Below are 16,791 nucleotides of genomic sequence, written 5' to 3' on the forward strand. Positions count from 1 at the left end.
ATTTTAATGGCCAAAATTGCCTGATACAAATATTTTTAATAATTATTTAATTCAGTTTTAATTCATTTTTATAACTCATTATTGATTTTTTTCACTTAATTTGAGGAATCCGTAATTACAAACCGACATTTAGTCCCAATATATCTACACCTCACACTAAAAACATTTTATTCTTTTATTTTATTCTTTTATTTTTATTTACATTATTTTTAATAAGATAATTTGACTTAAATTGTATGCAAAAAAAATGTTTTTAGATATTAAATAACAAATAATATTTTTATAATATAATTTTTTTTGTTATATATATATGTGTGTGTGTGTGTGTGTGTGTGTGTGTGTGTATATATGTGTGTGTATATATATATATATATATATATATATATATATATATGTATATGTATATGTATGTATGTGTATATATGTGTGTGTGTGTATATATATATATATATATATATATATATATATATATGTATATGTGTGTATGTATGTGTGTATATATATATATGTATGTATGTGTATATATATATATATATATATATATATAAATGATATATAATTTTTTTATTTATATAAAAAATAAATAAATATTTCTATTTATTGCAAAAAATGGCTAAACATGGGTAAAATAAACCAGCTCATGTTATATTTAGCTTGAGCTCTTGAGGTTGACAATTTTCTGATGGATAAGCACCTCGTTTCACTGAACTTTTGCTGAAGAAGAGAAAAAATGGACTTCTGAACCTGTTTTGAACCCCATTTCGAGTAAAGTGCTCTCTCGCACTCGCTGCACGACAGGTTGCCATTATAGTGGCGGCCGGCGGAGGGTTTGAGCGTCCAGTAATGGCTGGCGTGTGGTGCTGGTGTATTGTGGAGGCCCGCTGAGGCACATCGTCTCTGTGTGAGAGCTTTTCTTACGCTGACACAACAGATGGTTGATTTGGAAGAGTCCCACCGAGGAGCTTGAGCCATCAGATGTCTACTTTACAGTGGCCAAGAACAAACATGAGCGAGACGCTACGGGTTTGTTGAACCGCTCCACCAGCTGGACAAGATCAAAGTCAAGGGTATGAGAACCGACCATGACTTTGATATCGGTTTCTTGCCATGGGTGCTTCTGAAATATATGGTTTTGAAATGTTTTTGGATGCAGTTTCAGCCCACAACCGAAATGGGATACAGATTAAACCTCAGAGCCTCAAATGTATCATGGAGTCAGAAGTCAGTTCTTGCACTTTGTCCTGTTTCAAGGCGAGGCGTATATTGTTAGAAAACACAAATGAACTATCAGCCTATCAGTGTTTCTCCCTCTTCAGTTTCTCCATGGATCTGCCACTTGTTTTATTTGCAGTAAACAGCACGTCCTTGTATTTTGGGTCTTCATAAAGTCTGCTCAGGAATGTGTTTTTTTATATTTTTATATCGAAATTATATGGATTTCTGTACAATAAAATATATATAACAAAATAAAACAACATAAAATATTATCATAAAATAATTATTTAATATTTAAAATTTGTATTGAGAATTGTGTATGAGTCTGTTAATACAAGAGAAGTCTCACAACTGTTTTCTGCAAAAATGAAAGCTCTATAGTTTAATGCTTGAAAGTAAAGAAATTAAGACAACCATACATATGTAGTATTGTATTTTACTATATACTGTTGTTCTGTAAAATAAAATTTAATTTAATTTAAAACAGAAAAAGTTATTTTAATTTAGAAGCTAATAAAATAAAAATAATATTTTGAACAATAATTACTATTTTTATGCAGTACTTGTTTTTATTTCACAGTACAAAATTGCAAATCTTTGATTTGTTTTGTTTTTTAATAATTTTTATAAAATAAATAATATTTTGAATAATAATTTAACAATCAAGTATTTAACAAGTATTATTACTATATTGTTATTAGCTATTTGCTTTTTTATTTCACGGTACGATAGTATTGTTGCAATAGTAAAATACTGAATTTCTTAATTGATTTAATTTGTAATTTAGATGTTTATAAAAAATATTATTTTGAATAATTTAATACTTATTATTAATTATTATTATTATTATTATTATTATTAAATTTAATACAATTATTTCTATGAAGTACTTGCTTTTACAGTACAATAGTATAATTGCAATGTCATTATATATTTTTTTAAATAATTTTAATAAAATAAAAAATAGTATTTTGATTAATTATTATTAATAATTATTTGTTTTTTTATTGTACACAACAGTAGTATTATTGCAATAGTAATACATTTCTTTATTGATTTAATATTTCTAATATACATTTTAATAAAATCTTATCTTTTCTTTAATATACAGTCATACTGAATGGGGAAAAAGGTTCTGTGTTTTGACTGCTGCTACTTAAGAGCGTATAAAGTGTTTCTCTAGTGAATGACCCATGCTGTGAGATGTGGTTCCTCCAGCAACTGGTCTCCGTGAAGGATTGTCAGATACATAAGGAAAAAGTGCTATGTCTTCAGGGACGGGTGCTTTAATATGGGCTTCTGGCCAGCAATTTCATTTGCGCCGTGGATAGATGGCTCTGCTAACAGCACATTTCTATTTTCTGTAGAAGGAAGTCACCGGGGGGTTTGAGAGAGGACTGTTCCAGCTGCTCGAGGGCAAGGGCAAACAGTTTACATGAACGCCAAGGATAAAGGATACTTTGACTATCAGAATTAAAAATTTTCCTTACTTTATTATTTTTTTTTTTAAACCAAGAATCTATGCAAGTATAGCAATGCTTCTAGATGCACAAGCTTGGTTTTACATTGTTGTGTTTGGAAATATGTCAGAACTCAACACAAGAGAAACAGATGTTGCATTCTCAGCATTGCCATAGTGGACGTTAGTTTAAATTAGCGGGGGGGTTTTCTAGCCTTTGTGGAGCAACAGATTAAGAACAATCTTGCTCAACAGGTTATTTAAAGCAACACCAAAGATTCTTTTGTACCTTAAAATAATGTTTCCAGAATGGTTTCAGTGGTTCATCAACTCGTAACGGTGAACGGCACTTCTGCATTCGCTTTGCGTCCCTCTATCGGCTATAACCCTACTATGCAAGTTCGCCAGATCGGGTAGCGGATCTGTAGTTCAAATGAGACGTAAGAAACTAGAAATTTGACTTGCTTTACGGCAAGCGTTACTATAGCCGATAGGTGGAGCCTATATAAAAAAATTGCCGTTTCTGATGTCGCAATACATCATACTTTCATTAAATCATGCAACATACTCTACTGTGTCTGTGGACATCGTTATTTCCAAAGCCGGTGCTGGATAAACAAATAGCGTGCGTGCGACGGTAGGCTAAATTATTTACGACAGCGGTAATGGACAATTCCGCTTACGACCTGTAGGGGGACCGAAGAGGAAAAGTGCTTTGGTGTTGCTTTAAACTGTTGACATGTTTATAGCTAGTTACTCACACTACGTTGGCTGTAATAGGGTAAACGTACCTATTAAGCTCAAGTACCCATTAAGCACACTACCATCTTGGAGCTCAGATTATAAAAAGAAACAGCAATGTAGTATCCTATTTGATGTATTAACCAATTGATGTGTTTGTTACTATATACCTCCTGTAATTTTAAACCAATCAGACCATTGCACACTGAGATATGTGTGTCCATGTGTTCACACTGTCTGGCGGCTATTTTCAAAGCTGTCTGAAAACTTTCACCAGAAGAGGAGCCCCTCAGATGTGCATTTTTTATATGTTTAGGACTTTATTTTGAAGAAGTACATCTTCTTATTGCAAAATTAAGAGATTAATGTTTAGACTTTTGAATATTATAACCTGGAACCTGGATGTGGGAAATAATTACAGTTAGATCTAAAAGATAGTTTTAGCAACATAGCCCAGATGCTACGAACATAGCTAGCTTACTAGCTGTATAAGATTGTGTGCTACATTAATATATTACTTCACAGGAATTAATGGCTTGTACTTTTAAATCCATAATATTATAATTTTACATTTTATTGATAGTCTTTGGTTTTAAACTGCTGTAATTTTTAAAGAATTCATATTATTGTTAGGTGAGCTTAAAGGGTGCACTACTATGACAATCACACAGCTTCAGTGTGACATCAATTAGAAAAAGCATAATTTCATAGATATTGTCTATAATAGTTGTTCATATTAAAATTGGTATAAACTTAATACATTACCTAGATTATTAATTTAGCTAAATATTTTCCTTTAAATTTTAATTTAATATTTATTAATTAAAAAATGTTTTTGCTCCAATTAAGCACAGTGTGTGCTCCCTTTAAGCTCACCCACATTAAACGTCTATGTAAATACTTAATAATCAGAATTTAAATATTAACTGATGGTTGTCACTATGTTAATCTTCAAAAAAATTATTAATAAACTTATTTTCACAGTCTTAAGATGACAAAAGCTAGACGAAACTATAGTGTATGCCCAAAGATGAAAGAGGCATGTCATACAAAGAAGGAGCCATCAGAAACCTGTCGTATCTGTCCAAGAAGTTTGGAGTAGACAGGAAAGCTCTGACCCAGAGAGTTAAAGGGATACTCCACTTTTTTTTGGAAATAAGCTCATTTTACAACTCCCCCAGAGTTAAACAGTTGAGTTTTACCGTTTTCGAATCCATTCAGCCGATCTCCGGGTCTGGCGGTACCACTTTTAGCATAGCTTAGCATAATGAATTGAATCGGACAAGACCATTAGCATCTCTCTCAAAAAAATGACCAAAGAGTTTAGATATTTTTCCTATTTAAAACTTGACTCTTCTGTAGTTACATCGTGTACTAAGATGGACGGAGAATGAAAAGGTGCGATTTTGAGAGTATAGTTCCTAGCCATATCAGCCTAGAAAATTTAAACTTTACATTTTCCGTCGGTCTTATTACACGATGTAACTACAGAAGAGTCAAGTTTTAAATAGGAAAAATATCGAAACTCTTTGGTCATTTTTTTGAGAGAGATGCTAATGGTCTTGTCCGGTTCAATTCATTATGCTAAGCTATGCTAAAAGTGGTACCGCCAGACCCGGAGATCGGCTGAATGGATTCGAAAACGGTAAAACTGTTTAACTCTGGGGGAGTTGTAAAATGAGCCTATTTCCAAAAAAAGTGGAGTATCCCTTTAAGGAGCACATTGGTTTGTTTTGTTATTTGATTTTTCAATATGGGTTACATAGCTGAACGTGGACTAGTCTAGATGTTGCAATGAGTTTGAATGACACATCACTATGAATAGGATAGGCTACCTGATCAAATTGAATGCCTTGTTGCTTGATTTTAGTGTTCTGTTTTTTTGTGATTGACTCTGTACCTTCAAATAAAACTTTTTTCAATTATCCCTTAAAAAGGTTGTTTAAAATAAACAAGAATTTTTTATAAAACTTGTTGTGAGCTTATTGGGAACAGGGGTGTGCTTAAAGGGTACAAAACGTACCCATTAAGCACAGCCAGACTTTTTATATTTAATGATGTACATCTTAATTGAAATACTTTTGTCATTTAAAATAAAATGAAATATTATAGTGTGAGAGATTAATATTTTATTTTAAAATAACTTCTTGTACTAAAACCAATATCTTGTGCACTAAAAATGTCTCAATGTAGATTTTGGTGAGCTTAATAGGTACGTTTACCCTACTGATGCTGTCCTATAGAGGGGGCCACAGGATAAAACATCTTTTATGTCAAATCTTTTACTCTCCGTTTCCATCAGTTAAAAGGACAAATAAATGCATACTCCGAGAGCAATCCACAAGTTATATTTGTTTATACCATCTGGAGACTCGATATTGATGCATGTGAATGCATGTTTTAAACAGTTTATTTTACTGATACGTTAGTTGATATTGGTAGCCTAGAAATCTAGATGTACCCTAGCGGCAGCAAAATGTATTTCGCAGCCAGGGTAGTCTAGACACTCTCAATAAACCTTCTAGCTACAAAAACCCAAATTGGGTCAGGCCAATCACATCGTGTATAGAGTAGGCGGGGCGGGCTTAACATATGACGACAGAGTTGCGACGGTTACCTGGCTACCACTTGAAAACAAAGAATGGCGGCTGCTGATGGAGAACAACGGTCTTTCGAATCGGCTTTGGCCGCGACTTGGAGTTAAGTTTTTCTTTGAGAAAAGAGCAAAGAACGGCACTTAAGTCATTCTTAAAAAAAGAAAGATGTGTTCATCGGTTTGCCGGCCAGATATTTGGCAAAAGTTGAATCTATCAACTAGCTCCGCTGTAGGGAAAACGCTCTGGTTGGTTGAAGCGCTGTCCTATTACGTGCAGAGGGAATTTGAAAGACAGCCGTTTATCTCGCCCCTCGGATTGAGCCGTGACTATGTTGAGTTTCCAGACCTAACATCTTGATGTAGGTCTGGCTTGCCAGGCTATGATATTGGGCTATTTGTCTTCAATAACATGTCTTTCAGACTTGTGGTGAAAAAAAAGTCTAAAATACACATTTAGTTCTTTATTTTACTACACTTTGTCTATTTACGTCTGTAGATTTCTCTAAATTCAACAAAAGTTGGCGTTGTAAATCAACACGATCGCTGTCTGCACACTGTCATCACATATGCCGTTGGAAAGCTCTCTCTCTCTCCTTTACAATGCTGTCGGATCCAAATATGGTAATTTCCTTTTTTATCAGCAACCAATCGTGAAAGTACAATGGGGCATTTAACTCTAAAAGCAAAATCTCATTGGCTTATATCTATTTTAAAGGCCGTTTTCTCAAAATGTTTTTTTTCTCTCATACCAGAAATCTCCACTTCAGCAGCTCTTACAGACACCAAACTTTCCAGTTGTGTTCCTATCTATATTCTTTAGGTTTTTACAGAGGGGTTTGTTCATATATCATTCAGATTCTGATTTATACAACATTTTATATCTAAAAACGGGGCGAAAATGGATTTTTTTTATGGCTGTTGACAGTTTTTTCTGTGATAAAAAAGAGATATCCAAAATCCCCTCTGTAAAAACCTTTAACTCTAATATGTCAACAAAATGAAACAAAAATGTTGAAACTGGCTTTATCCAATGTTCAGATTTCTCTTCTAGAAATATATGCAAATTAGCACATATTTAATTAGATACTACCTAATTTGCATATTTAAACATAAATATTCTAAAAACTTGTAATACAAACGATATTTGTCTTGTCAGTAATTAACTGGGGAAGTTTCATGCTGATATCTATTATTTTTGTTTTCCTATTCACCTGGGGTGTCTCCCCTAATTGGGGAGATCTTATTAATTGGAAAAAAACAAGATACATTTCTAGAATATTCTACAGATATTCCATAAAAAAAAAAAAAAAAAAAAATCAGCTGTATGAAAAGTGACCCTTGGTTATTTGAACAGCATTGCAAAAGCGCAGGGAACTGCTCTTTATAAATGCACTAGCGTGATCAATGGGGACTTGAACGCATTAGAAAATGCAAATGCTGACTTAATCTGTTACAGCGTTTGAACTTTGACTGCATTATGCTTTTACAGACTTTAGATAGTTCATGACGTTGCCTTCAGCTGATTTCTTCAAGAGAGGTGTGTGCCATGTCAGTTTTTCCATCAATATATCATCATGCACATTTCACTAGACCCAACAAAAGCTGGATGTTTTAAAATACACACTGCTTTTTCCTTAATGCCAATGCTTGAGGATGTTAAAATACACCAGATGTTGGTTTATCTCTACGCTTTAGTCTTTTATTCCCTGCTCCATTTTCTTATTTCCACTCAGGACACATTATCAGCATCTCTTTGCTTGTCTAATCTGAGTCGGTCTGGTCGCTCTCCCTTGTCGCACAAAATGGAAATTTCTTTCAGCCACCAACTGTTGATCACCAAAGGGTGTGATTCCCCTACAAAAACGGGCTATTAAATCCCCAGCGGTGCCCGTGGCAGGCCTCAAAGAGCCCGTCTGATGCGGGGGCCCGTCTTATTACAGAGGAGGTTATAGACTCGTAACGTCCAGACCCGCACGCTGGTGCTAATTTGAGTGTCAGCTTGTGGTGGACGCCTCCCCGTCGAGAGCCCTGAGTTATGAGCCGCAGATTAAAGGGAGGGTGTGTTTCAGGGGGCCGTTTGGATCCGTGTTCGGGATGGCCCGACTTGGCCCTCGACCCAAACAAACACCCACCGTTTAGAATAACTCCGTCAGTAGGATGAGAATGAGTTCCCAGAACCTACTAATGAACTCTTACATTTAAAAGCAACACATTAACTGGCTTAACGGTTTAATTGCTTGGATTTTGTTGACAGGATTTGGCCCGTTTTCATGGCACTATTAATCTGCCCCTTCAAGGCTGCGAACTGCTCCGTTGAAGCAGAAATACGAGTGTTTATGAAACCAGAGATGCCAGTGTCTGGTTACCGTTACCAGGATTTTTTTCTTTTTTTTTGGGGGCCGCGAGTGTGAGGAATTTAATAATCGCCATCCGTATCACCTCAAGGTTAAAAAAACGGCCCTTGAAGTTTGATTGAAACCAGAAAAATAGTTTGAAGTCCTGAGCGAGGTGTAAATTGCTTGTGTGTGTTATTTTGTGTTCTCAGGTAATAGGCTGTGATCTCTTTATTTAACCTGAATAAGGACAAAAATAAACATTGTTGGTTAAATGACGTACATTTTAGTTGAGTTTGAAAAGGAAGGCCTCCTTGAATAGTTTCATTACCTCATTTTCACATTCAGCCATTTATTATTTATGAAAGCTGTTTAGTGCTTTTTCATGCCGTAAGGTGTCTGGTTATGGAGAGTGTTGTTTAAAGGCAGGGTATTTGTTCTAGAAATTTGTTCTCTTTTGTTATGCTGGTTGAAAGTCTCTTCATATTCTGAGAGAAATGAATCAATAAGTTAAGTGGTCTAAATGTGTGTGTGTATATATGAACCAAGACATCCAGCTTATGCTGCATTCACACCATAACTACTGTAATTTGGAAGAGATGGACATCTGTGACGTTATACTCGGAGCAGTTCGTGACTCGAATTTATGCGTTTCATTTGCAACACTATCAACGGCGAAATGAATCTGCAGCAGTCAGGTGGTACAGGTCAGAGCTCTTTAAGTTGTTTATGTTCATTATTATTGTATTAATGTTATATGCTTTGAGACATGAGGTAGTTTAACGCCGTCTCTCCTGCTCTACATGTTCATGTATATGTTCATTATTATTGTTATATTATGTGCTTTGAGACATGAGGTATTTTAACGCCGTCTCTCCTGCTCTACACGTTCATGTATTTAAGGAGGCATGCCTTTCAAGACTCTGAGGGGAGGGTGGGATCTTTTGCTTTCAAAGCTCACTATTGCTAGACTTGAAAATTGGCCGACGGTCACTAGCCGCGTTTCCATTACCCTTCAAATTGCGCAAATTGAAATTGCGCATTGAAAATACGCTTAATGGAAACACGTAATTTTCGCAAAAACTCCCATTTATCGCAAAAAAGTTTTTACGCTCGCATGAGGAGGTTTTTCAGGCAATTCGAAAAAGAAATATTTCGCAAAACTGCATTGGAAACAGTTTTTGCGCATTTACAGGTCACCTGACGTAGATGACGCGGTGTGTTTGGACAGAATACGAGACAAAAATATAAGACAAAATAATTACAGGAATACTGGATTCTAAACCTCAAATAAATGCCACAATCAAGACCTTAAAGCAGAAATGAGGGAGAAACACCCAGAAACACCTCATATGTGCCGCTCTCAAGTATAAGGGTCGTTTCTTACCATTAATGCTTTGAAAACACACATGCGTCTCCTTTGATTAATAATAATGGCCAGTGCAGTGGCTGGGATTAGTGGGCTACATAAACCTACCAACGTCCGTTACCATGGTTTTTGGAATGACTTTACTTATCGCGAGAGGAAAAAATGAAGTTTTAGTCGCATAACATCGGTTAATGAAAACGCCGTCATTTTGCAATAGTTTTTTGTCGACATTTAGAAAAAATCGCAAATCTGTAATGGAAACGCGCCTACAGTCACTTGTGTTGCCGGAAATCACCAGCTCTTGAACGAACTGGATCATGTTGCTTTGTTGCTGCCTTTCGCTGGTAGTATGAACAGGGCTTTAGGGTTGTTGTTTTTGGTGGGTTTAGTCAGGAGATGATCTTAGGTTAGGTTTTCACTCATCCTATCAGTGTAACACCAAAGCAGCGTGTTTAAACTCTCTCCCGGTGTCCTGACTTTGCAGCACAGCTCTCCTGTCAGAGCCGGTTTGGATGATGAGGAGGCTTGGAATGACCTCAAGAGAATCACAGGATTCAGCTCTTTCTGCCCTGCATGTGTGACGTCATCTTGTATTGCGTTAAAAAGTGCAATGCACAAAAAAGTCTGTGGCATTGCATTTTTTTTTCATTCAACACAAATACAAAATTTAATATTTATGAGCTCAAATCTCCTACAAACCTATCTAATAAGCATATCCAAAGCATATAAAATCTCAATCTTTCCAATAGAAACCCTCCATAATAATAATTAGATTTTATAATTTAGGAAAATGACAGCGTTCGTCCGTGCACAAGTCGCCACTACAACGCCACAATGTCTACAAAGTGGTTTATTATGAATAATCATGTGTAAATAAGGTTCATTTAAAAAGATTCAAATTACAAATGAAACTAAAAACAGCTTTAACTGTGCATTAAATGATGGCAAGTGTAAAATAATGGATGCTCTGAACATGGTGTGCTTATAATATTTTCCCCCGGGTCCAGCGATCACGTCTGAAGCTGACAGTGCCATATCATTTTAAAGAAGGCTGACAGCACCGGGTTCTCTTGGTGACGGGACATTAATACTCACACAGCCTGTAATCAGGCCACCGTGTCAAAAGATTATTTTAAGACCTGGCGAAACGGCTCCAAAAGACACAAAAAGGGCCCAGCCAGAGACAGAAAATGAGTTCATTGCTATAATTAGTCTCGCAGCCACCACCCCCTCTCCCCAGTTTCATTTCTTTGGCCTTGGAGGTTGACCAAAGATAATGACTGCTGAGTTTTTCTCATTAAAGACCTTTGAGTGTGTGTGTGTGTGTGTGTGTGTGTGTGTGTGTGTGTGTGTGTGTGTGTGTATGTGTGTGTGTCAGACCTCCCATTATCAGCTTCCTTCACACACACATAAGCCCCGGTCACAAAACAAACCCGGTGCAGGTCAGAGGTCACAGGGATGATATATTTTTGCTGACCACCACCAGGTTGAGCTGAAATCAGGGGTCCCTGTAGAGTACGACACGATGGAGAACATTTATCACTGTCTGTGTTCTAGATGGACTTCATCGGTTCTCAGACCACCGTGATGTCGTGTTTATGAGGTGGCAGATGTTTACACTTTCCAGAACCTTCCCTCCCTCTGTTTCTCTGTGGTGAACAAGAAACATCCTTCTGATCTGCTGAAGATAGAAAGTCCTGAAGACACATCTTGTCTGTAGTTGTTGACCAATATATCACCAATGCTGACGTTTATCAGCCAATGTTTTTGGATTGCCATCAGCCATCGCATCGACCGTCAGAAAATCCAGATTGGTCGACCACTATCCATGAGCACTTGCCTCTTTTACATTTTTGCATTTTTATTAGCAATGAACAATATGTCGGGATCACGTCAGTTATTGGCCAGTATTAGTTTTTTTTATTTAATTTATATTATTGGTCATTATTGGATATATATTTATTATAATTGTGTAATCTCTAGCAAACCTCAAGATGAATATCCATTTTTCATATACATTTATAATGGCTAAATTCAGTTAGCAAAAAAACATTTGATTTTAGTTTTTAATGTTTCATTCGTTCATTCATTCGTTCATTGATTCATTCATTTATTCATTTATTCATTCATTCGGTCATTGATTCATTCATTTATTAATTTATTCATTCATTCATTCATCCAGTCATTCGTTCATAGATTCGTTCATTTATTGATTCATTCATTTATTCATTTATTCATTCATTCGGTCATTGATTCATTCATTTATTCATTCATTCATTCAGTGATTGATTCATTCATTTATTCATTTATTCATTCACTTGTTCATTGATTCATTCATTCATTCATCCATTCATTCGTTCATTGATTCATTCATTTATTCATTTATTCATTCATTCGGTCATTGATTCATTCATTTATTCATTTATTCATTCGGTCATTGATTTATTCATTTATTCATTCATTCGTTCATTGATTCATTCATTTGTTCATTCATTTATTCATTCATTCGGTCATTGATTCATTCATTTATTCATTCGTTTGTTCATTCTTTCATTCATTTATTTGTTCATTCACTCATTCACAATATTCCATTAAAATAATTGATCGATTTTTAATATCATTGCATCCCTAGTGTTTAATTCTGCTCTAGTTTCTGCACTAACTTAGATTAAACTTGAATCTTGCCTTTGCAATATTGCATTATTAGATCTTGTATGATAAATTGCTTGTGATTTCTCTTCATTTTTAGGTTTCTTTGAACATAAGAACATTGAGGCCTCCACAAAAAGCCTTTGGAAGTGATTGCCAGGGTTTTGGTTTGCTTCGATGAGCTGGTACTTTAAGGTATCATTTGGATTTAGATGTATAGATTTGTAAGGAGCTTTCGGAGAAGGATCTTTCTGCTGGAATTCAGCAGCTTGTTCTGAGTCTCGTTACATTGAAGGAGACACTTTTAGGCACAGGTCAATAGTCCTTGAGTGTTTTGTGGACGGGGTTTTTCCACAGTAACCCTGCTGTGTGTCTGTGTGTGTATCTTAATGATTGTGTCGAATTGAAAAGGGATTACGTAATCGGAGCCCCTCTGTTTTGTCCTTGCTCATCCTTTCAGAAAAGCCTGTCTCATTTAATGAAGTTATTTCAGGAAGCACTTTTGCTGCTGCTGCATTTCAGTGTGAAAACTGTTAGTTAGGTTACAGCACTGGGATCCAAAATCCTGCTCTTTTGAATTCTTGGACAGTACAATCTGTAGGAAAACTCAATGCAAGTTAACCAATGCAGTCATAAAATGTCATGAAGCTAGCTGTTCTATATAGCTATAATATATAAAATGTTACGTTTTCTTTATTTTTTTACATTTATTATGTGAGTCTGCTTACAAAAATGTATTAGTACTACTAGCATGATTTCATCACCATAATTACTTTTTAAAGCACTTTGTGATACCATGATTTTTCTTAAAGGCAAACCCAGTTAAAGGATTTGCTAAATGGTTTTCTGTAGGTCTCTGATAGGCTTTAGTTCAAACAATATTTTGATTATTTTTTTTTTTATCTATTATCTATTCTGCCTCAATCATGTAATTTATTTGAATGTATCTTAATGTCTGGGCTTTTCCAGGCAAATACTGTGATTTATGCATTTATTCAGTTGATTATACTACATGCAAGGTATTTTTTTCAATCATTTCACGGTAATAAAGTAACCATTTGAAGACACTCTTTTATCCAAAAACTACAACTAGGGCAGCAATCTCCCTTCCAAATTCAGTGTTCTCAATCCTAGTTGCATTTTATGTACACCAACTGTGAATTTGGGTCAAACCTGCACTTGCATATCATCAAATCAAAATGCCTTTTAAACCTTTGCATAATGCTAAAATTACAACATGCAGCACTGGCCTATATATTGTTTAATGTATATTTGTAACCTCTATGTTAACCTCTCAGTGGTGTTGCGCTGTACTTCAGAAACTGAACCGTGGGAGAAGGTGAACACGGTGAAGATGGGATGTATTGTCCCTTGTTCCTGTTCTGTTTTTTTTTTTTAAGCCTAGGGAAAATAGAATGAAAATTAGTAGTTCTGTTCAGAAAAAAGGGTCATGCAGTTTACGTTGTAGGTCAAGCTATATAATGGATTTAGCAGATTTTTTGTGTACTGATATTGCAATGTCAGGTCATGTTACATGATTCTGTATAGCACATTATACCAGGATGCATGAATGTGGCATTCGCACGATATTCATGAACATGAAAACCCCATTAAGGTCATCAGTGGCACCTTCCCAACCCACAAATGGTAGCAGAAGTTCAAATGCTGGAGTCCCCACTGGGAACCTTTAACACACACACACACACACACACACACACACACACACACACACACACACACACACACACACACACACACACACACACACACAGTATATGTATTGCATTTGGGGGCTCCAGTACTCGGTGGGAGTGAATAAATGTGGCATGAAAATAAAGAGTTCTCCTTGCCTAATGCATAATCCAGTTTGAAAACCACTGAATGTTCTTTTGATTTGAACCCCTTCTTGGCCAATACAAGTAAGCAAAAAAGAAATGGACATTCATATTTGTAAATAGTCTCTTTGTGAGAAGACCTAGTTGAAGGAGTCATCAGGCCTGTTTTGCGGTACACACCCTGCCACTTATCTAACAGTCTTACATTGTTCTGTGGTCATAAGGAGGTTTTGAGAAAGACATCCCACTGTCTTGGAAGAGTGTCTGAATAAATGTATTCTGCAGTTCTCTGTGAGATGCCTTAATGTGCTTTTGTTTTTCTCCTTGCTCCCAACAGATCGCTCTCCTCCAGCTGTCATCCTAAATTAGCTGAGCTCTGTGAAAGGAAAGCTGTTTCAGCTGACCCCTTCTGCTCCTTGAAGCTCCAGCCGTCCGTGACACCCAAATGCTGCCTGTCTTTCATCAAACTGGTCACTCCTGAAGAGAAATGGACTTGGAGTGAAAGGAACCCCTTCATGTGGACTCTAGGACAACTCTTAAGCTAGTTGAGATAGCTGGCCCTGGGATTCAAATGGGTGACCTATGACAATGTAACCGATAAGGGGACTTGAGTTCTCGCTTTCCCAAGCAGCTGCAAGACGGATATGAGCTTGAGCCGTGGGTATCGACGATAAAACAAACCTTCCATCGCCTGAGGGCTTCTCTAACGTCATGCAGTCATCTGAGGAATTGTTTACCAGGAAGCTGAAAGCATTGAATGAGAGTATGGGACATCCAGCGACCAACACACAGGGCAAGCTGGAAGGGGGTGGTAAAACGAACGGGACGCCCGCCATGCCTAAAATGGGGGTGCGAGCCAGGGTGACGGACTGGCCCCCGAAAAAGGAGGGTTGGGAAAGCCGAGGCGGACCCAACTACGAAAGCGTCATCATGGCCTTTCAGAACGGGCAGCCAGACCAAAGTGCGGAGGTCACGGATTTGGGCGAAGCACCAATGGAGCCTGAGTATTCGGATACAAAATATTCCCTGAGTGACCTTCTAAGTCGATCCCCTTTGAAGGGACTTTATCCCATTCGCCAGCGGAGTAATAGTGACGTGACCATCAGCGACATTGATGCGGAGGACATATTGGACCAGAACGCCGTCAACCCAAACACCGGTGCCTCGTTGCATCGGGAATACGGCAGCACTTCCTCTATTGACCGCCAGGGTCTCGGGAATGAAGGGTTCTTCACCATGTTAAGAGGATACCGGATTGACAGTTTGGACCATCGCAGCGCCCCGCCTGTCGGTTTCCCAGAACTCCTTCGCTACGACACAACCCTCTCCCCAAGCTTGCAGACCGCAGCTCAAATAGCCCGCGGTGAGATCGTCCGAATCTCGGGCTACGACTACGTGGACAGCTCACTCCTCTACAGCCGAGAAAGAGAGAAGTCTTTCATGCACCGTCTCAAGTCGGAGTCATCCGAGACTTCGCTGTTCAGGAAGTTGAGGACTATTAAGAGCGAGAACGATGGCTTGCGGCTCTCCACCGAGCAGGACGACCGCCGGCCGCTCAGTTTTCAGAAATGCTTTGCTCACTATGACGTCCAGAGCGTCCTCTTTAACATCAGTGAAGCGGTGGCAAACCGAATCAGCCTCAATCAGAGGAAAAACACCACAACCGGAGCTTCTGCTGCCTCGCAGTACCAAATCCCAGGAGGTGGACAGGTGGGTGGGAATAATACTGGACCTGCATCCATGTTCGAATCGCCACTGGGAAGTCGGGAAGACCTCAATCCCAAGGAAAACCTGGATGCGGATGAGGGGGATGGGAAAAGCAATGGATTGGTGCTCAATTGCCCACATTTTCGCAATGAGGTTGGTGGAGAGGGGGAGAGGAGGATCTCTCTCTCCAGGGCAACTAACACCAACTACAGTGCTGGAGGAGAAAACTGCTCTTTCGAGTCGTCCTTGAGCTCCCACTGTACCAATGCTGGTGTGTCTGTACTGGAGGTGCCACGGGAAAGCCAGGCAATCCACCGTGAAAAGGTCAAGCGGTACATCATCGAGCACATCGACCTGGGAGCGTATTATTACCACAAATTTTTCTATGGGAGAGGTAAGCCTTGTTATATTTTTGCATGAAAAATGGGGTTGATTCTTGTTTGTAACGTGAAATCTTTCATTCCATGTTGTATTTAGAATATTCATCAGTTTTTAACGTTTTAAAACAACGTTTTTATTGTTTGTGATCTCTGAAACAGTCTATCCTCTTTAGCGGATGTCATAAAGGTTGTGTTGGTGTTTTTGAATTTTTTATCAATTATACTAAATTACACAACCCAAGTAAAAACTCTGAACTAAAGTGCCCAAAAAAAGATGAGTAAGCTACACTGCAAAAAAAAAAACTTAAAATGTAAATGATATAGATTCACTTGAAAGGCAACACTGAATAAGATATAATAATAATAAGAGTTTACATATATTTTCTCTTGAATTGAGGTGCATTTTGGCTAATTTCACTTTCTTTTAAGTAGTTTATATACAAGTGAAAAAATCAAAATAAAATACACACAAAAAAAAATCAGCCAGTTCAGTGAGATAAAATACAT

The 16,791-nt window shown here is 37.3% G+C and overlaps 1 protein-coding gene across 8 annotated transcripts in view; it reads left to right on the plus strand.

The window, feature by feature from the left end:
* Window positions 1-16,791, plus strand: part of LOC308682282 (signal-induced proliferation-associated 1-like protein 2) — a 146,226-nt gene that overhangs the window by 49,007 nt on the left and 80,428 nt on the right. For all 8 annotated transcript variants that reach the window (XM_081351915.1, XM_081351917.1, XM_081351919.1 and 5 more), the window contains exon 2: window positions 14,535-16,298. In XM_081351915.1, coding sequence (XP_081208041.1) covers window positions 14,909-16,298 — 1,390 coding nt within the window. In that variant the 5' untranslated portion in view covers window positions 14,535-14,908. The remainder of the gene's footprint in view (window positions 1-14,534; window positions 16,299-16,791) is intronic.

The sequence above is a fragment of the Scardinius erythrophthalmus genome, assembly GCF_964197995.2.
Source record: "Scardinius erythrophthalmus genome assembly, chromosome: 21".
Classification (NCBI taxonomy): Eukaryota; Metazoa; Chordata; class Actinopteri; order Cypriniformes; family Leuciscidae; genus Scardinius; species Scardinius erythrophthalmus.